This window comes from Harmonia axyridis, chromosome 4, assembly GCF_914767665.1.
Source record: "Harmonia axyridis chromosome 4, icHarAxyr1.1, whole genome shotgun sequence".
Classification (NCBI taxonomy): domain Eukaryota; kingdom Metazoa; phylum Arthropoda; class Insecta; order Coleoptera; family Coccinellidae; genus Harmonia; species Harmonia axyridis.
This window is the reverse complement of record NC_059504.1, coordinates 42,995,181-43,016,737: the sequence shown is the minus strand read 5'-3', so window position 1 is coordinate 43,016,737 and position 21,557 is coordinate 42,995,181. Positions and strand designations below refer to the sequence as shown.

General features: G+C 35.4%; 1 protein-coding gene and 1 non-coding gene across 9 annotated transcripts in view; one reads left to right on the top strand and one right to left on the bottom strand.

Moving 5' to 3' along the window:
• Positions 1-21,557, top strand: part of LOC123679041 (voltage-dependent L-type calcium channel subunit beta-2) — a 254,751-nt gene that overhangs the window by 34,640 nt on the left and 198,554 nt on the right. For 6 of the 8 annotated variants that reach the window (XM_045616380.1, XM_045616373.1, XM_045616372.1 and 3 more), the window contains exon 2: positions 15,008-15,157. In XM_045616380.1, coding sequence (XP_045472336.1) covers positions 15,008-15,157 — 150 coding nt within the window. Of the gene's footprint in view, positions 1-15,007; positions 15,158-21,557 lie in introns of those variants that run through there. The other 2 variants (XM_045616382.1, XM_045616381.1) reach the window with 2 other exon arrangements.
• On the bottom strand, positions 19,929-20,000 carry Trnae-uuc. Its single transcript has one exon. It is a non-coding gene; the product is annotated as a tRNA-Glu (tRNA).

The following is a 21,557-nucleotide window of genomic DNA, read 5'->3' as shown; positions in this document are numbered from 1 at the left end:
TTCGGATGATATCGTTTTCCATCGTTAACACCACATATTCATCTTTAGGTAAATTGAAAAAAAACATCTATTGATTTCTCTCAAGATATACTCGAGTTTTTTCAATATTAAAATGAAACCGCTTAGGTATTGGAAAACCCTTTACAAAAGATTAAAATTGATCTACTATGATGTACAATATCTAACCAAGCTACTAATTTGGCTCATGACTGATGCGAACATTCATCTACGTTACTGGGACAAAATATAATATACCTACTGAATGTCAATAAATTTTCTTCCTAATATTCTAATAGATTTTAGTGTATGGATCGTGTGATTTGAATTTCACAATATCAGGTGCTCTCTAACTTAGAGGAGCGACCTCACATTTCCATTATTCAATAACGTGAATATAGCGTTAGTTGAATTCTTTCAAATCTCATAAAGTAAAGACTGAAACGAATAATATATTCAAATGTGAGGACACATCACTAATGAAGATATATGGGCGTCCAGTCTTGTCATGATCGCTAAGTAGTTAAACTTGTTTCTCGCTGATATATTGAGACGTTATGATCCATTGATGCCTCTAAGGGTGAACTCATTACTGTGAACTTGACCTCCACAGGAAATAATTTCTGGGACGATTGCCCCCCTATTAGGAATTCACGTGCGAATCTATACAGGATGTCCCAACGGAAATTGAATCGATTTGTATCTCGTGAGCTGAAAACCTGAAAATTTGGATGTCGGATTTTCTGAAAGAATGCCACACCCTTAAACCGAAATATTCAGAGTATATTAAAAGATTTGTGTATCAAAAAATACTTATCTGCTTTCTTATTTACAATTAAAGAATATTTCTCTATAATTCTGTGGCAAATCTCTTCATTTTGCCATACCATGTTAAACACAATCTCAGTTTCACACAGATTTCATGGTTACATTTCATTTTATTATTATATGTTGGTAATCGGAACTCTCCTGTCACGTATTTATGTATTATCGTAAGTAATTGCACAAGTGCATCAAAATTACCGATAATTTTGCATGACAGCGTCAGCGTGTTGTAATAAACACAGTTTTTCAAAGAAAACACGCTGGAATGTGAAATTATCCGGTCATTTTGAAGCACGAGTGTAATTCGGGGGAATATTTCCCGAATAAACTGTTAACTTGTCAAAGTGATATATATTCCATAGATGCCATAGATTCGAACTGTGTAAGATGCATAGAAACTATGCATCAATGAACAGAACAATTATCGCAGTGCTATTTCGCTTCCTACAATGCGATTATCGCTGTAATTTTCGATAATTGCATTCCATTTACATAGAATTTTTGACAGGAGGGAAATATTCTGTGAAATTTATGATACAGTCAACATATGCCAACCAACACATTTCAATGCAATAATCACTGAACGATATTTATGGAAATATTCCATTTATTTCAATAAAAATTCAGTGTGAAAATAATGTATAATACTCAAACAGAAGGCTCATTCTACTCGATCATTCAGAAACTTTTTGGCTTGTTTTTGAATATTGAACTCGTGGAAGAATATCTGCACTTGTATTATAAATTACTATTTTATAATATTGGAATCTATATTCAATTTCGGGTCCTATTTCAAGAAACTGTGAGTATCAAGAATATATGTAGTGTTACGTCCGATAGCTCAGTATTGTTTGAGAGAAAAATGGACTGTATATCTGCGTGCGTTTGTAGTTGGATAGTTGGAGCGACAGCGAAATATTTGATAATAATACAAACAATAATTGCGGTCAACAATGATGACTTACCAAATGGGGCTTCAGGTTGAAGAACAAATGGTCTCTGGTACAAATCCCAGCTCTTCACAGGGCCCTTGGTGCGGGTTATCAGCTCCAACTTTCTGGGTTTAAAGCGGTGTAGAAAAAACACTAACAAAGGCGTAGGCGAAAAGACAAAGCGATGAATAAAGCGGGTATTTCAAAAGCGTTAAAAAATCAAGAAAAAAAAATGCGAAAAGTCAATTAATATTTAGAAATGTCAAGCACAATTTTTGGGCGAACTAGCGAAGTCAATCATTCAAACTATATTATTCATATGTCTCTTGCGTTCTGGGCAGAGCCATCAGTGTTGACATCGTTTACGCGCAATCCTATGATACTTCGCGGTCGCTCGAACTTCATAACTGTTTCTTGCACAAACATTCTCCGGGCGCGAAAAATGGAAAATGAATGAAAGATAAAAAAAAAAAAGAGAAAAAAAAAATAAATACCGTACATAACATTGGTTTTCTAAAACTGCATTAGGTGCGACTTAATTATAAAAAAAAAATTGAGAGAGAAAAAAAAATTAATTTATTAACCACAATTAATATAGGTGCCTATCAAATTTCAACAGGCAAAGGGAAAAGCTTAACAACCGGTCTCTTCAAGAAACCAGATCGGGTTTTAACCGTGGCGATGCGGGAACGTCCATCGATTGCATTGGACAGAGATGAAATTCGTCCAAGTGCCCATTGGCAAGGAGGAAGCCTCTCATCTTTGATGAGCACTAAATCTCCAAGTTTAGGAGGATTATTGTCCGGCGTGTACCATTTGGAACATTGCTGCAAAGTGTGCAGGTATTCACGTTGCCAACGTTTCCAAAAATCTTGTTGAATTCGCTGGAGACATTGCCAACGACTAAGGCGGTTCAAGGGAAGTTGGGTAATATCGGGATAAGGAAGGGCATTAAGTGGTTCAAGGGTAAGGAAATGACCAGGTGAAAGGGCGGACACATCTTCTGGGTCTGAAGACAATGCTTCTAGCGGGCGAGAGTTCAATATAGCCTCGATGAGACAAAGAACCGTATAAAACTCCTCATATGTGAGAATTTGAGCTCCTATAACTCTGCTCAAATGGGTTTTCACAGATTTGACTCCTGCTTCCCATAAACCACCCATATGCGGAGCTGAAGGGGGGTTGAAATGCCACTGTATGTGCTCCCTTTCAGCAGAATCTTTCATCAAATTGATTATTTCTCGATTGGCACCGACAAAATTAGTACCACAGTCAGAATATAAATGACTTATTCTTCCTCGTCGCGCAATAAGTCTTTGGAGAGCGGATAGAAATGTCTCAGTGGACAAATCGGTTGCCAATTCTAAATGGAGGGCCTTTGTAGCGAAACAAACAAATAAACATACATAAGCCTTCACCGTTTTGACACCACGATGTCGACCTATAGTTATAGAGTAAGGACCTGCGAAATCTACTCCACAATTACTGAAAGGTTTAACTTCAGAAATCCGTGGTTTTGGAAGTGCACCCATAGGGGGTTGATATGGCTTGGGCCGAATTTTGAAACATTTTAAACACCTATTCAAAACCGAAGAAATGGCCTTTCTACCACTGATGATCCAAAATCTTTGAGCAATCAGAAATCTAAGAGTGCGAAGTCCTGCATGTAAATATTTTTTATGGTACATATCAACGACAAGTGCTGTCAAACGACTCTTTTTAGGTAAAAGCATTGGGTGTTTTGACTCGAAAGATAACGAGGATGAATCAATCCTGCCTCCTACTCTTAATATACCTCGTTCATCAAGAAAAATTTTCAATTTTTGCCAATGTTTGGGAAAAGTGTTCCCTTTAACTTCGGTTGAAAAGGCATGTTGTTGCGTGACTCTGACTAATTGAAACAATGATTCATTTAGCTCAAGGAGTGTGAGATTTCCAGACAGTTTATCACTCTCTTTTTTAGCGTTATGCGTGAAGCGAAGAACATATGCGAGAATTCTTTGAATTCTGGTCAACGAAGAAATACTATCGAGTAAAGAAATTATAATATTCTGGGCAGATTTATCTGAAAGTTTCGAGCAAAAATTATTAATGTTCTGTTGAGTGGTCACATCAATATCGATATTAACAGGAAATGAGCTTGAAGGCGTGTGCAATAATTGAGGTCCATCAAACCAAATGGACTGATAGGCGAATTCTGAAGGCAATAACCCTCTGGACCCGGCATCAGCGGGGTTATTTTTGGAGTCAATGTGATACCACGAAGCACTAGGTACCTTCTCCTGGATGTGAGCTACTCTGTTGGCTACAAATGTAGGCCACCGATGTGGTGATCCCTTGATCCAATCTAATGTGATTTGGGAATCCGTGAAAGCGTAAACTTTACAAAAATCTATAGAATCCCGAAATACGTGAAGGCAATATGAGAGGAGCTTGGCTAGCAGTACAGCACCGCACAATTCAAGACGCGGAATTGTTATTCGTTTCAGAGGAGAAACTTTAGTTTTTGCGCATAAAAAATTATTATTTGGTTGATCGTTGTCATCAATCATACGATTATAAACCACGGCGCAGTAACCCCTCTCAGAGGCGTCACAAAATCCTACGAGTTGGTAAGACTTGGCTTTCGGGGAGAGAAGTTTGCGAGGAATGGTGATCGAGGATAGGATCTGAATTTGGGATTTGAATGCATCCCAGACTCTAGCGATATCTGGAGGAAGTTCATCATCCCAATCAATACCTGACGACCAGACTCTTTGCAAGAGGTGCTTCAGGAGAAAAGTCACTGGAGCTAAAAAACCTATGGGATCATAGATGCGAGCTATTTGGGAAAGTAAGTGTCGCTTTGTAGAAGATTTATTCAGGGGTTCAAAGCTGAAGCGAAAAAAATCTCCCTTTGGATCCCATTGCAAACCCAAAATCTTCAAAGAAAAGTGTTCATCTTCCTGGTCAAATGTCAGAGGATCAGCTGACATATGTGAAGACGGTATTCCTGCCAAAACGGAAGGGCAATTGGAAGAAAATTTTCTAAGTTCGAAATTACCCCTATTCAAAAGTTCAACTAGTTGCTGGAGCAACAGTTTGGCTCCTTCCAACGACGAATTGCCAGCAACGATATCATCAACATACGTATTTTCGAGTAGTGCTTTTGAAGCCAAAGGAAATTTAGGACCCTCATCATCAGTTAACTGAATGAGGGTGCGCAATGCTAGATATGGGGCACTATTTACACCATACGTTACTGTGAGCAACCTATAGTCTTGAGGTGCCTCATCGACTGAAAACCTCCAAATAATGCGTTGATAATCTGCATGGTCTGGCCTTATACGAATCATGCGATACATCTGTCGGACATCGGCGCATACTGTATATTCATGCAACCGAAAACGAAGTAAAATCGAAATTATATCCCTTTGAAGTTTCTTCCCGGTAAGAAGATGATCATTTAGTGAACCTTCTTCAGAACAAGGAGATTTTGCGGAAGCATTGAATACTACACGAATTTTACTCTGACTATTCTGAGCTTTTACAACGCAGTGATGAGGAAGATAATATGAGTTTCGATTAATGCAGTCGTAAGGAATAATCTCCATATGATTGGATTCAAGATAATCCCGCATAAACTCAACATATAATTTATATAAATCGGGCGTTTTCAAAAGTCTTCGTTCAAGAGTAAAGAACCTTTGCAGCGCCAGTTCACGCATTCCAGTAAACTGCGGCAAACAACTGCGAAATGGAAGCGAAACGACGTATCTACCCTCGCTGTCGCGATAGTGTTGATCGGAAAATATCTGATCACATAGTTTGTTATCAGGGGATATCGGTTCTACTGAAGGCAAGGAGTCAAGTTCCCAAAATTTTTGCAGAGAAATATCTGTGGAGAAATCTGAACATGAAGTTAAAAATGTTGATATAGATGGTTTTGATTTACAATAGAACTTCCCCATTAAAATATAACCGAAAATGGTGTTCATAGCGTCAATTTGACCAGGTTTTCCAATTATCTGTTCAGCCAACATGATTTTCGAAAAAACATCTGCGCCTAATAAAATATCAATCTTACCAGGGGTATGGAAGGATTCGTCGGCTAATTTTATGTGCGCTAAATGGGACCAAGCGGAAACAGGAATCGGATGAGAAGGTATCTCATCACAAATTCTGTCTAAAATTATTACGTCTGTCAACAAAACAGGACCATTCAATTTACATGGGCGAAACATTAAAACTAAAGAACCATAAGAAGCGTTCATTTTCATGGAATTAAGACCTTTTACCTCAACATCAAGTTTGTGCCGGGGTAAACCTAACAAATTCGCAGCCTTTCGAGTTATGAAAGAAGACATGGATCCACTGTCAATCAAGCAACGAAAACGATGAAACATTCCAAAATTATCTCTGACTTCAATTAACGCGGTGGACAATAGAACTGTAGGTGTTTTATGAGAGACACCAGCGGATGCTGACAAAACTGCCCAATCAGAAGAGGTAGAAGGAGGTTCCTCTGATCCAGCGGAAGTTTCACTGGAGGGCCGTGCAAGGTGCAACAAGGTGTGATGTCGTTGATGACATTTTCGACACGTATTCACAGACTTGCAAGATCGCAAATCATGTATGTTACTCAAACAATTGAAACATAGATGTTTCTGCTTGGCGAATGAATGACGTTCTTGGGGAGTTTTTTCAATAAATTTTGAACATGAGAGAAGCGAATGGTCTTGATTACAAAGCGTACAAGTGGATTTTGAGCGTTGATTCTTATTGTCGTTAGAGAAATAGGTTCCTATGCGTTGTTTTGAATTGGAAGAACTATTTGAATTACCCGTTCTGGTATTATTAGAATTATGGGATGTACCCAGAGTGTCCATTGCAATACAATATTTATTGAGAAATTCAAGTAGAGTCTTGAATTCGGGAATCATAGAGGAACCATTTTCAAGTTCGAAGCGTGCGATAGTTGAATTATCCAAGCGTTTTATCAAGAGCATAAACACGATAAAGTCCCAAGATTCTACAGGAAAATTCATGTTTTTTAGTGCGGCCAAATTTTCACTGAATGTACTTAGTAAATTGCGAAGTGCGGTTTGATTATTACAATTGATTTTGCCTGTGCTTTCTATTGCGTTCCAATGAGCTTGGGCTCTCAACCTTTCATTGGAAAATCTATCGACCAGCGAGTCATAAGCGATCTGATAATTATCAGAAGTCATCGGCAATGTGCGAACTAAAGATAGAGGCGGTCCTTCTAACGAGGATATCAAATAATTGAACTTTTCAATTTCAGTGAGCGATTGATTGTTATGAACAAGGGCGTCAAATACATCCAAAAATGTAGCAAATTGCGTATAATCTCCTCTGAACTTTTTTATTTCTATTTGCGGAAGTCGAATGTTAGGAGTTAAGGAATGAGGAAAGCAAGAAGCAAGACTCTGCTTGCGTGTCAAAACAGATTGCGTCGATTCATTCAAAGATTTTTCATTTGGATCAAATAATTGAGTATAAATAGTTTTGACAGAAAAATAATCATTTTGAAATTCACGTTTTATTGCTTCTTCTGAATCGAGATCAGTATCTTCACCTTGTAACAAGATTGAAGTTACAGTTTGGTGTTGTTTATTAAACTCTTCGCGAACATCATCTATCTCGGTAAAACGAATTCTAAACGAGGTTCTGAGATTAGAATCTGTTGTTGCTTTATTGGCCAAATCCAATAGTGAAGCTAATTCACCTATACACGATGTTCTCGCGAACTTAGCTCTCTTCAGTTTGAAATCCGTCATGTTTCTGTTCGATATTCACAGTAAGAACCAAAATATAATGAAATGTATAGAAAATTAATTCAAGGTAAGTCCAAAAGCAATCAATAATTTTCAAATGTGTGTGCATAAACGATTTCTAGACGACGGAAAATGAAAGGAATGAAGATAGGTACATATGACGTTACTCGTCACCAGATGCGAGATTATAACTATGAACTATGAAATAAAAGGCACAAAAAATGTTTATGACAGCGATAAATGGGAAATGAAAACAAATTAATAAACCAAAATTATGCAAAATTCAATATCCGGCTGCGAAAAAGGACCAATGTTACGTCCGATAGCTCAGTATTGTTTGAGAGAAAAATGGACTGTATATCTGCGTGCGTTTGTAGTTGGATAGTTGGAGCGACAGCGAAATATTTGATAATAATACAAACAATAATTGCGGTCAACAATGATGACTTACCAAATGGGGCTTCAGGTTGAAGAACAAATGGTCTCTGGTACAAATCCCAGCTCTTCACAGGGCCCTTGGTGCGGGTTATCAGCTCCAACTTTCTGGGTTTAAAGCGGTGTAGAAAAAACACTAACAAAGGCGTAGGCGAAAAGACAAAGCGATGAATAAAGCGGGTATTTCAAAAGCGTTAAAAAATCAAGAAAAAAAAAATGCGAAAAGTCAATTAATATTTAGAAATGTCAAGCACAATTTTTGGGCGAACTAGCGAAGTCAATCATTCAAACTATATTATTCATATGTCTCTTGCGTTCTGGGCAGAGCCATCAGTGTTGACATCGTTTACGCGCAATCCTATGATACTTCGCGGTCGCTCGAACTTCATAACTGTTTCTTGCACAAACATGTAGTTAGTTTTGAAAGATATGAAAATCAAGATTTTCAAATAGAACTTTTTAGTATTAGTACTTTTTTATGAAAAAAAAAAAAATTATTGGTTTACATTGAAAAATTAATTGTAATATGGTTTAGTAGATGTCATTTCACACTCTTAAATCAAGAAAAATAAATTTTCAATTGCTTGAAAAAATAATTTCCATGTCAAATTATGGATGAATTTTTTCGAGCCTTAGTTCCCCAAACAGAGTGTTCTAGCATTTCTTCAGTGACAACTGATCTGCAAGTAATATATTATACCAATTCCAAACTCGATGCAAAATTTCATGTGGATCATGACAACTGAACTAAAGTAAATTCATGTAGAATATTGTGCAGTGACTCTTTTCCAATCCGAGAGATGGCCTCGTCGGCTGAGCATCTCTCGGAAGATCGCAATCACTTGCTTCTCAACAAAGTCACCATGCTCCGCTATGGATCTTTAAGGTGTATAAGGCAGTGAACACTGAGTGCCTTATTTATGATTCCAACAGTTTCTTGGTATAAAACACCGCAAACCTCTGGAAGAAGGCGCATTTTCAAAATTGGACGAAATTGAAGTGACCACACTCTAATCCGCTGAATCTATAAAAGGATTCTAGCACACCTGAAATCCTTTAGACAAGTACTTCGTGACTTGAAGCTTTTGCATTCTGCCTGTCCCCATAATATATAGCTACGAAGTATGTATTTGTGTATTTAGACATATATGAGAGTTTTTCTATATTAAATACATTTCATGATCCTTCAGAACTCGTTTTAAATCATAGGATGGTCGAACAAGATTTTATCCTGGAAATTTTGCTCACAATGAAGTAGATTAATTTGAAACTACTCCGAATTAATTGATATTTGATTTAAAATTCAAATATTTTCTGCTTATAGTGAGGACATATTTATATTCTTAATGAGATTTTTACACTACCTTTCAAAATTTGATTGCGTGCTATTATGATGCTTTGGTGATACAATATACAATATTCGTTACCGTTTAGTCCTAGTTTTTTTAGCTTCGGTGTTATGAATTTTTGGAAATATAATTTGGATTCTTAAACAACTTACCTCAATTTGAAACACGACAGCGTGGTATTTACTTTATGGTTTTTTTTCAATCGAATTTAACACAAAGGGTGTAAAGGGTATATAACTTTAAGTTGGCATTTCTGTTCAAGATGGCGACCGATTTAACAGCTGTCAAGTGATTTATTCTCAGTTTGGTTTGGCAATTCATCATGAATGAATTCGAATAAAAAAAATTTACACAAATAGTGTAAAAATGAGTCCAAAATGAGATTGCCGTTGTTCCCGATTTTCATAAGCGAATTTTGTTTAGCGACGAAGCGCACTTCTGGTTGAATGTCTACGTCAACAAACAAAACTGCCGCATTTGAAGTGAAGCTAATCCTCAAGTGTAAGTCCAAACACCGTTACATCCAGAAAAACTGACTGTTTGGTGCGTTTTACGGGCTAGTGGAATCATTGGTCCGTACTTCTTCAAAAACGATGATGGCCAGAACGTTACAGTCAATGGTGATCGGTATAGAGCCATGATTACTAACTTTTTCATTCCTGAATTGAACAATCATGATGTCCAGGAGCTGTGGTTCCAACAAGACGGCGCAACATGTCACACAGCTCGTGCCACAATCGATTTATTGAAAGACACGTTTGGTGACCGCCTAATTTCACGTTTTGGACCTGTGAATTGGCCTCCAAGATCTTCTGATTTAACATCGCTAGACTACTTTCTGTGGGGGCTATGTAAAGTCATTGGTCTATGCGAATAAGCCACAAACCCTTGACCATTTGGAAGACAACATTCGCCGTGTTATTGCCGATATACGGCCACAAATGTTGGAAAAAGTCATCTAAAATTGGACGTCTAGATTGAACTACATCCGAGCCAGCCGTGCCGGTAGTATGCCAGAAATCATATTTAAAATGTAATGCCTCAAGTTTATCTTGCGGATAAATAAAATTCATGTCAATCGAATAATCCATCGTTGTTTTATTGCAAAATAAAGTTCTATAGATCTAAAAAAAACACCCTTTATATAGAACAAATTCATTTGAATGATGAATACTACAGTGACTAAATAAAATGGGCCTTACATTTTGAATGAATACCAAAAATCAGGTAAATGGAGAATGTAAACAAAAAGCCGCCATATTTAGGATCAGCCAATCAAAATCGAGATCACGCTTTTCGCCACTGTGTTTCATTATGTCACTGTAGTACCAAGTAAAGAGCTTTTTATCTCATCTTTTACCAATGTCTTAGGGATATTACTGCTGAAAATCTCCAGGAGTAGGATTCTGTAACTTTCGTTATCATAGCAAACGAAAGCGATAACGTTACGAAGCGAAGCTAAGCGGAGCGAATGCGGTATTCTGTAAGCGTCTTTTTCTTTATCGTTTCGTTATCTTTACGCTTTTAGTTTCGTTGTCGGAGCTTACCGACTTTACACGAAGGAACATTGGCAACGTTGCAAATAAGTAGATATTTGAGCTACTGTAGGATTCTGCAGGTTTTGACATATGAGGTACCTGAGATAATCTCTAATAAGAGCAATGAGATAAGAATCCCTTTTATGGACTCTAGCTGTAATGTCCTTTGAATAATCCACAGTATTTAACTTGAGTATTGTCAGAAATTATATTTTGATTTATGACTCTCATTGGAAGTTACTTAACAAAGGGTTTCATACCATTTTAAACTGTTTAGTTTATCATTAAGAATGAATTAGCTAATTGAATACAGCACCTGAATGCAAATATTGAGTATTACAAAGTCTTATTTGAGCACTGGAAGAAATTCGAAATGGAACCTCGTTCAATGGATTATAATTTAAAACCTTCATTCTTATTCCAGTTACAAAACCTACCCATACTACAAAATAAGTTCGGGGAATCAACTAATAGTGTGTATAGGTATAAAGAAATATTCATCATGTTTTCAATGATTCTGATCATCGACGAGGAAATCTCAAGAAGAGTTCGTCTAACTCTTACAAGAGAGGAGAATAGATTTCTTCGAGATAGAAATGATCCATTTAACTTAACGGATGAGAGATTCATAGACGTTTTCCGTTTGTCGAAACATTTAGTTCACGTTCTATTCGATGAATTGAAACCATTTATGGATAATTATTGGAATTGGAGGAACACGAGAACGCCATTTGAACAGCGAATATTGATAACTCTGATAACTTGATATCACTCAATTAATGTGCAGTTGATTTGCAATTCTAATATATATTGTGAAGCAAAACATTCAAAATTATAACCTCGAAATCGAAATCATTCAAGTGTCATAATATGACGCTTAAGACTTGGTCACGTGGTAAAAGTAAACCAATCAAAAACGTCGTCGGACTTTTCGTAATGACAACGAACCCTAAAATGTTTCGTTATCGTCATGAGGTCTTTCTTTGCTTCGGCAAACACGACTATTGCCGAATCCCTTTACAGAATACCGAACCGAGCAAAACTGTCGTTTCGTCACGTTTTCGCTTCGCTTTGCCGTTACAGAATCCCACCACAGATGCCGTACGACACGGATGATTCTAAAAAAATAACCATTGCCCATTGGGAATAATAAACCAAAAAGTTCAAACTACCTGAAAAGAGCTCATATATAAAGGATATTAACATAAAAAGATTCAACATCCGATTAACCCTTCTTTAGCGCTGAAGCTTGTTAAATTACCATCTGCCAATTCGAAATCTCTGAGGGAGCAGGTTCACAGATCCGGCAGGTTGCACAGACACGTGCTGCGTATAATGTGCAGGGAGATGACATTGATATGCTTCCGATTTACATCCTTAACCATAATCTTCCTTCAAGTTCTTGTAGATTCATCTTTCGGAGAACAGATGGAAGGATTACCAGAATGACTTCATTATACTTTATTTCCCATGTATGAAAACATGAAAAATCGTAGTTATTCAACACGTTGACAGCCAGTTTTAACGGTATGCCGTAGGCCAATAATCGATCTCTGTTTCGAAGATGAAATAATGTATTTTTCTCACTCGGATATAAATCATAACATCGGATGGTGAAAAATTTACGTACCATTCAACACTTATTTATTTCTGTAGGCTGTTTGCTAGATTTCATTATTAGCATATTACGGGCACACTACTTTGAAAGGAAAGCTTTCAATCACATCATTTCATTATAGGATTGAATGAATGATAATGAATAGTTTAATAGCAGGTTCTGGAATCTAGATGTTCAGCTTGATATCTAAATGATTTCTTCGATATAATCTATCACAGATGACCTGAATCAGAAAATCTGCTTCTAATATAATTATGACTGAGCTTCATTAACCATTTAATGTATTGCACTCAGGATTATCTAAAAACTACAAAATCATGTTTGAACCCACTTTTAATGATGTTTTCACAGATTCGAGCCCATTTCCCCCTGTTATTTTTGGAGTTCTGAACTGTTAGTGTATAGATTTCAGACTTCATATTGGTAACAGCAAGAATTTATGCATTCTCACTAAATCTCCCTACAATTGCCTAACCGCCATATTGTTAGTTAAGGAAGTTCTGCCGTCTTGTTTCAATCGAAATTCGGAACAAATACTAGTCTTATGTTGTCTAATAAAGAAATCCGATTACGCTCTCACGCTGTCGTCATTCTTAAAGAATTACGTTCAAGATCTCTCATTCTCGTGATCTGCCAAAGTTTAGCTACCCCTCTCCCCTTAGCATTTTTGAGATCACACTTTTCAGGATCAACGAAGCAATCTGATTGCTCTGATTTACCGTTCTTTTCTACCACATGCAAGATTTGACAAGATTTTAGACAATGTATTTATGTGAAAAATCATGAAGAAAGAAATGTTTGTTCTGGAAGTTATACAATGCTTATGCTTATCCTTCAATAAAAAAGTCATCAAATATATTCTCCATTCCAAAAAAATTAATAAATAAGGACTTTCCTCAACGACGAACTCTTTAAAATGAATGATAGTGAAAACCTTATATAAATCGATGGTCTCTACCGTAAAACATAGCTTACTCCTTTTTGAATTGAAACGGTAGAGAGGGGTCTACCCTCTTAACAAGGAATACCACCACGTGATTGCTCAGTTCAGAATGAAATTAAAGATTTTTTCTCTTCCAATCACTGATTTTTATAGGGTTTTTATATAATTTCTTCAAACAATAATCTATATTGTAAAATGACAATACTTGATTTTCGAATGAAAGAAAAATAATTTTGGTAACATTTCGTTTTTCGAAAAAGAATTGATGATTTGCTTAATGTACAAAGCACTGGTATATTTTTGAAATATTCGTGAAAAAACCTACAAAGAATCATTACAAAAGAGGTCAAACTATTTTAACTAATTTTGTGAGAAACAAAAAGTGACCTTCATACAGTGCCGCGCCCTTTACTTATATGCTTCGTACAGAAAAAGAAGATGAAGTGAATGAACAACTCCGTACACTGTACGAAGTTTGGTCATCGCAGGAGTGCCAGATGGGGAATGAATGGGTACATCAAAGTTTGATACGCGGAAAGCCACGTGGTGGTAAATCCCTCTTAAGGAGTGGATTGTACATTACATTGAATGATATCTCTCTTCATTCTGAATCTTTATTCAATCTTAATTTTTCTAATAAATATAGCGTTTGAGCAAAAGTGGCATCACAAGGGAAAAATCTTTTTTCTGCGACAACTATGATCATTCGGCCTTCTTTTCGTGCTTAATTGAATTTAATGTGTGCAAACCTATCTTCCAGGTTGATCCATTATATCAGGTTAATTTATTGCATCCATAGATAGATATACCAGTTATGTAGGTACCACTATTGGTCGGTTTCTATAGCCCATCTATCAATGATCAGCAGATTAACATGGCCGCCATTTACGGAAATCGATCCGTGTTTCGTTTTCTGTAAACATATTGATGGGGAAATAATAAAGCCCAGGGTAAGACTCTGTTTGACAGTAAATATTTCTGGTGTTTCGTTAGAATTCTCATTGATCTGAATTCAACCATCAAGGATATCATCTACCGGCATCAAGTTATTGCAAATTCCAGCCCAAACGTTGCTGAAATCATTTTGGTATAAAGATTTATGAATGTTGCATTGCTCATACAATATGTTCAATATGCTTGTTGTTGATACCGTCCTTAGTGAAGCAAGCCTTGTCAAATCACATAACGAAATAAATCTATTATTTTGTGCATGTTATATGAGTACCCATTCACAAAAGTCTAGTTGTCATATCAACTGGTATTTTCGTTATTCTGCCTACTTTTCAACATATAAAGAAATTATTTAAAATTCTTGTAATTGAAACGAAAACGAACATATATTCATAGGGAAAAAATGTTCATCTCTCGGCTTACACATATATCTGAGTAGTTATATCATAACACGATAAAAAATTTTACTGAGTACTACCCTTCTCACAGGAACATTCTAGTAGAAAATCACAACTAAGTACAACTACAACTAGTTATAACATAAAGAGGAAATAGACTAGTTATTTACTTTTTTTGGCATTTACCATTATATTGTTTACAATAAGAATTGGAAAAACATGATGATATTATCAATATTTTCAGAATATCGAGGAAGTTGAAGAGGAAGAAGCGTCAGCCTCAGGTGGTCCACCCCCAGTGAACACCAGCACCGGAACCCGCCAGAAACAGCGAGGCCGCAAATTCGGTGCCTCAAGTAGTCTAAGCGATAGCTCCTCCAGTGTCAAACGACAGGTATGTTGATTTTAGTTGCACTTGATGTAATTGAGGTTCAATAGAAATTTTTTCATCTGCGTTATTCAACCCCCTGACAGGGGTGAGCACAACCTCTTGATTTTATTGAGGGGTGTTGCGATAACTGATTTTAATTAAAGATTGAGTCGAGTACTATCTGATCTTAAAATTCCGCTTCAAAATATCCATCTATAATGAAACAATAGCGAAAATAGTGAAAGAGGCAATATGGAATTAATCTCGAGAATATTATTCGTATCTGACACATTTCAAAGGTATGTATTTGGAAGTTGTACTCTTCCACTATTTCATCAGTTTTCGTTAGACCACACTGTATAATAAACACCAAAAACAGCAAACTGTAGTTTCCAAGAAGGAAACTTAGAAGAACTTCAAACCTTCAATCTTAACTTTATCCTCTATATAATCTACTTAATGAACTTCAAACTGTTCTCTTTTTATGGACTTTTGTTGATTTTCATTTTAAAATATATTCGATGATGTGTTTGATTGGCCGCAAGTGACACAAAATCATATTTCAGTTTGAAAAATTCTATAGAACTGAAGATTACCAAAAATATTTGCCAAATTGTTCCATTAAATTCGAATCTTTTTTTGAAGAATTTAAACGAGTTGAACCAATACATAGTTATTTTTGGTTTTGAATGCTTATAGGAATAGGTATAGTATATCCAGAGTCACTTGGAGGAAGATGAATATTTCAATTATACAAGGTTTGTCCAAGTTTCCAGAAATTCCTTTGGGCCCAGTGAATTTATTGCCTAACAATACTTTTAGATAAACCCCGGTATTTTGCAGATCGCGGTATCCACTTCAAAGGGACATCTATGGCCAAGAGTTTTTATGGAATAGTTCAAGTGACTTTGAATAAACTATACACATACTGTGTCAATCACGAATCGCTAATTTCATCATAAACATAGGTACACTGGTACACATTACTCATTTTAAATTTCCTGTAACGATAATTTTTCCCGAGTCTGTGAAATCTTATTACACTCGTGGGTAAAATTTGTATAATCGCAGTCTAAGGAATGACTTCCCTAATATAAATGATCGAACATTGTTAAGAAGATACCGAAAAAGATACTCAACAAAAAAAAGTTTTCTCGTGATTTGTTGACAGTAAGTACATATTACCATAGTATAAGGAAGTATTCCTTATACTATGGTATTACTTTACTAGCATAAACTGATTATTTTAAATGTCCCAACAAATGAAAAAGTAAAAGATCAGGGGATTTTGTTCAAGTTCAATTAAATGGATCACTTATTCTCAAAGTGTGTAAAGTGCAAAATAGTAATTAGGTTTACTAGGCAGCAAATTAGTAGATTGACTGCCGCGGCTGATAGTTCATAGCCGATCGTAGTGGGCCCAAGAATTCAGCCAAAGCATTCAATCTACTTTGCTGCCGAGTTGAACATATAATTTTTTCTTCGATTGTTTATAATGATATATGTAGGATATTGTATCTGCAAATTATTACAATTCCCACAATCTCATTACTTTTCCTGTAGTGATAAACTAAAACGAAATTTTATAGAAATCGCAATTGTTGGAATGGGGGGTAGCTATGGAAATGTATATGTCCATGATGATTATAGTTTGACAACTCATGAAATATCTGATATTTTTTTGGAAAAATAGCGGATATATTTATATTATGTACAGTGAAAGCGACTTAGTAGTACTAACTCCTCTAGAAATAAGGTGGCGGAGCGGTAAATATTGATTGTCAGAAAATGTCGTATGTTTTATTCGCATTTTGCTGCCTAGACAGGAAAAGTAATACTTTGCTGATCGATATGTGTCTGCAAAATCTATATTTGCTGTCAATTCAGAAAAACAGAATTATTCGAATAATGATTGCATTGTCACTTGACATTGAATAAATGAAGATCCCAAACCATTGCTGTCTTCTCGTAATATTTCTTTGAAAACGTTCAAGTTTGACGTTCACGTTTGACAATTGTTCTGAATATTCTCCGATTGATGCATAGATGTAATTCAATTTAGCTCATAGCATTTTATTTCGGCACTCGAGTTACCGAACAGCTTGTATTATTGGATCAGCCAATGTGATTTTTTATTAGAGTTTTATTAAGTATTTGACTTGTTAATTGAAAGGTTAGAACTCTAGCAAATAAAATTAAAAATAATGTTGACAGACACTGCAGATGCTATAGAATACTGAATTTTGGAATGAAGAGAAGTGTTTCGAACGTACCTATTTTCAAGAATCGACTTCACTACTACTAATTTTGTTTCCTGGAATAATTTTTTTCTACAAATGAATATTTGGTACTGCGATCGAACAACATTCTAATGAGGCTCAAACTCAACATGGTAATGGAGGATATTATCTTGTCTCTTCGATATATTCTTCAGGCGATCTCTTTTGATGATTAAGTTCGTACATTTTTGTTATAGAATGTACTTAAAAATTGTTACTATCAAGCTCTTCTGCTGAGAATTCTAGAAATTGAGAATCAGCTCAACAAATGAAAATAATGAGAGCCCTTCCTATATTAACAGACATGAATTCAAGAACTGTAATTAACATATCTTCAATAATTAAGCGGAAAGACAAAAATCTAGCCTTTCTCCTCTCCTCTTTTCGGTACATCGAGATAAGCATCCCATTCTCTATGATTTATCTGCCATCCGTCACACTCGAAACGTCAGATGACGATGACACTAAATTCTCCATCTTGGAATCCGAAATGGAGTTATAAAATACACGTGAGAACCCAAGAATTAATTATTCTCGACTTAACACCAAATACATCTAGACCGAGCTTTATTAAACCATAGGTCAAAACAGATTTCGTCCCACGATGTGTACCATCTCGGAGGTTGAAGAGGGGACGACCAAAAACAAGTTGAATTTCAAGAATTCAACTTGCTTTCTAAACCGTGGTATCTCTTCCCGCAATGACCAAATACTTGAATTATTTTTAATGTCGTTCTATTATATTACCTGATTAATGCAAGTGAAGGAAATTCGAACCGTTTAGAAGAACCAGTTTCTTAACTGGCGTTATTAGACGGGATCACGGAAAGTGTAGGTACCGTACAAAAGTTTTTGATACAGAATACTTGAGGGTCATGTCTGATGTGTTCATTTGATATTCGATAGTTAGAATAATGAGAATAGGGTCTCGAATTGTTATGTGGGTATCAGGATGTTTCGACCAACTGGTGCAGTTGTTTTTGTTTGCGTTTGAGATCGAAGATCGAGTTGTTTTGGAGTGAACTATTTTTTGTTAGGATACGTTCACATAGAGAGATTAATATATCATCATTTCAAAATCGTTCAATAAAGACACAAAGTATACAATTAGAAAACGTACTACCTCTGAGGAAGTATTCTTTTTCTATAGAATAACAAAAATGCATCCCTTGGTATTGGGAGATAGAGCCACCAGATGTCTCTCGACATAGCTCTCTTTAACGTTTTCTCAGGGCTAAAACGTCTCAGAGGAAATATAACAATAGCATTTTAATTTCTATATTCCACTTAGAGAAGACCGGAATGATCAATTTTCATATTTAAATGATTTCTATCAAATAACAACCGATCCATTGAATATTATACACTCACCAACAAAAAACTCGGCAACCTAAAATTTTCTGAAGTTCGTTGACCAAGAACTTTTGTAATTTCCCATCGATTTCAATTTTTTCTCCACCAATTTGAAGATAAATACTTTTGTAGTAAAACTAACTCCAGAAAAGCTTTCCAAAAATGTTGATAGCTCAATTATACATGGTGAATAAACATGTATTTGTAGTTCAATTTCTTAACATCCTGTGAAACAGCTCGGGAAATTTAATTACGTTCTGTTCATTGCAAAGACCATCCTTTTCGCCATCTTCCAGTTTTTATTTCACCTTGATATTTTAAGATATTGAAATAAAAGCTTGTAATTGTTTTAGGTATAAAATTTAATAGGAAATGTTCCGATATTCAACAGAAATTTGAAACAAAAAGAAAGGATAATTGGTATTTTTCAATATTTCGTATGCCCATCTCAAACGAAAATAACTGGACGCAATCGCCGAGAAATCGAAATGATAAGAGGAATAATGCGATCTTGCGTCATATTCAGAATTCAACGCAAAATGCAGCTCGTCAAGTGTTTCAGGTACTATAGTACCTGATACACTTCCTTGAAACATAGTCCTATAGGACGACGACGAATGTTTCTTCGAATTTCATCCCAGAGATGCTCAATCGGATTCAGATCCGGACTACTTGCAGGCCATTCTAATCGTTGGATATCAACCTCATACTGAAAAATGGGTTAACAATGTTTGCTACATGCGGTATTGCATTGTCGTGCATTAAAATGAAGTCATCTTCAACAAATGGAGCATAGGGAACTACAGCTTCTTGAAGAATGTCTTGTATGTAACGTTGAGCATTTAGAGCTTCGTTTTCAATAAATAATAATTCGTTGGTGCTGCTATTGATATACTGGCCGGTTCCTTAATTGCGAAAGAACTGAAATATGACGAAAAGAGTGGTCTTTGTGATAAACTGATCATAAACTCGACAAATTTCCCGACTGTTCCGAAGGGTGTTGAGAAATTGGACTACAAATACATGTTTTTTTACCCTATATAAATAAGCTATCAACTTATTTGGAGAACTAATCCATTTCAAAATTTGAAATTTATTTAAGTTACACAATTTTGATGAATTGGAAAAATTACGAGTTTTCATTACAAATTGAAAAAAATTACTTCCGATACCGGGAATCGAACCCGAGCCTCCTGGGTGAAAGCCAGGTATCCTAGCCACTAGACCATATCGGATGTTGAGATCTAAGTGTTTTTAGAAGTACAGTTTCTTTCAATGTAACACACCTGTCAGTATTTTCCTATGAATGATGATGAACTACTTTTCTCATTTGTTTCTTCAGTGTAGATTCATTTTGATACTGTACGGAAATCACTTGATCGGTTCATTCAATTTTAGGAAGAAATCTTCGTAGGTATGACAATTTAGAATAAAGTCATTGATTTTTTTCACAAAGAAAGTCCTAGATTTTGTTTTATATTACTGTGAAGATTGAAGAAATTTCTAATGGTGTCCCAATTATTTCAGTGATTTATTTCAAATTTCTTGGAATTTTTTCATTCGGTTAAAAAAATACATACAATCCAAAGGTTTTCAGAAAAAAATGTATACTTTCTCGTGTATTTCAATATGAAATTCAGAATATCAATAAATGAAAATATTACCAAATAAGAAAGAGATGAATGATAATTCTCTCAACTCAAAGTAATTGTTGACTCCATGATAATGAAAAAATGTTGGAATTCACCATTCAAATAATTGAGATACCGAGATACGATTAAAAACCTATCATTTTCCAGAGTGATATAAACAAAAACTACCAATTTGTTCGTGAAAAAAATTTGTGAGTTTATTTTAAACGGCTATACGAAGGTTTTTTCCAAAAATTGAAACAATAATCGATCCATTGATAGAAGACCCTCAATTATCTCTAACTTTTTAAATTGAGCGTAACCTTAATAGACTAAATATCCAATGAATATTTATATCTTATAGTTTTTCCACATGAAAAATAAGAATTTTCAAAAGATTGAATGTCATCTAGCCTTCCTTCCCTCCCCTCTACATATATGTGTGTCATAATCGATTAATTGCATTAAAAAAAAAAGTACTTTTACAAGTCGTTATCATCGAATATTTTTCACTTCAAGAAATTCCTTTTCATTTTTTTCATAACATATCAGCTAAAGTTTCAGTATTTTAATTTGGACTCAATAATGATGAAAAAAACACTTTTTATTAATTTATTATCGTGTATTAGTCGATTATTCATATCTTGTTTGTGAGTAAATCGAATAATTTACTTATTTATGTGCTATGATCACAGAATGGTGTAGTACAAAAACGATGCTAAGCTAAGCTAATTTTTTTTAAGCCATCATCAACAAAAGATCCATCCGTTTTCATATTTTTATTAGCGCCGAAAAATTATAGACATGATGCAGTTCAGTATGGCGTTCACCCTGTCATTAATTTTATATGTGCTGGCAAATACGATTCGAAAATGAGGTCTAGTGAGAAATGCATCTTGAATTTCAGCAAATTCTCGGAATCTTATGGCCTGCTAGTAATTAGAACAGGAAATCGGTTTACAAGAAGGTATGGCTAAGAACATACTCTCACATGTGCCCGTCAAGGGACAGGGACGGATTTGTGATTATTCTAATTTCTGAAAAATTTTTGGACAAGTAGAAAACTTTGCTTTACCGAAATTTACTTTTATGAAATGAACAATGAAGAATTCGTATAAAATGAAGGAATATATTATATGGGATCGTATTTATTAGATGAAA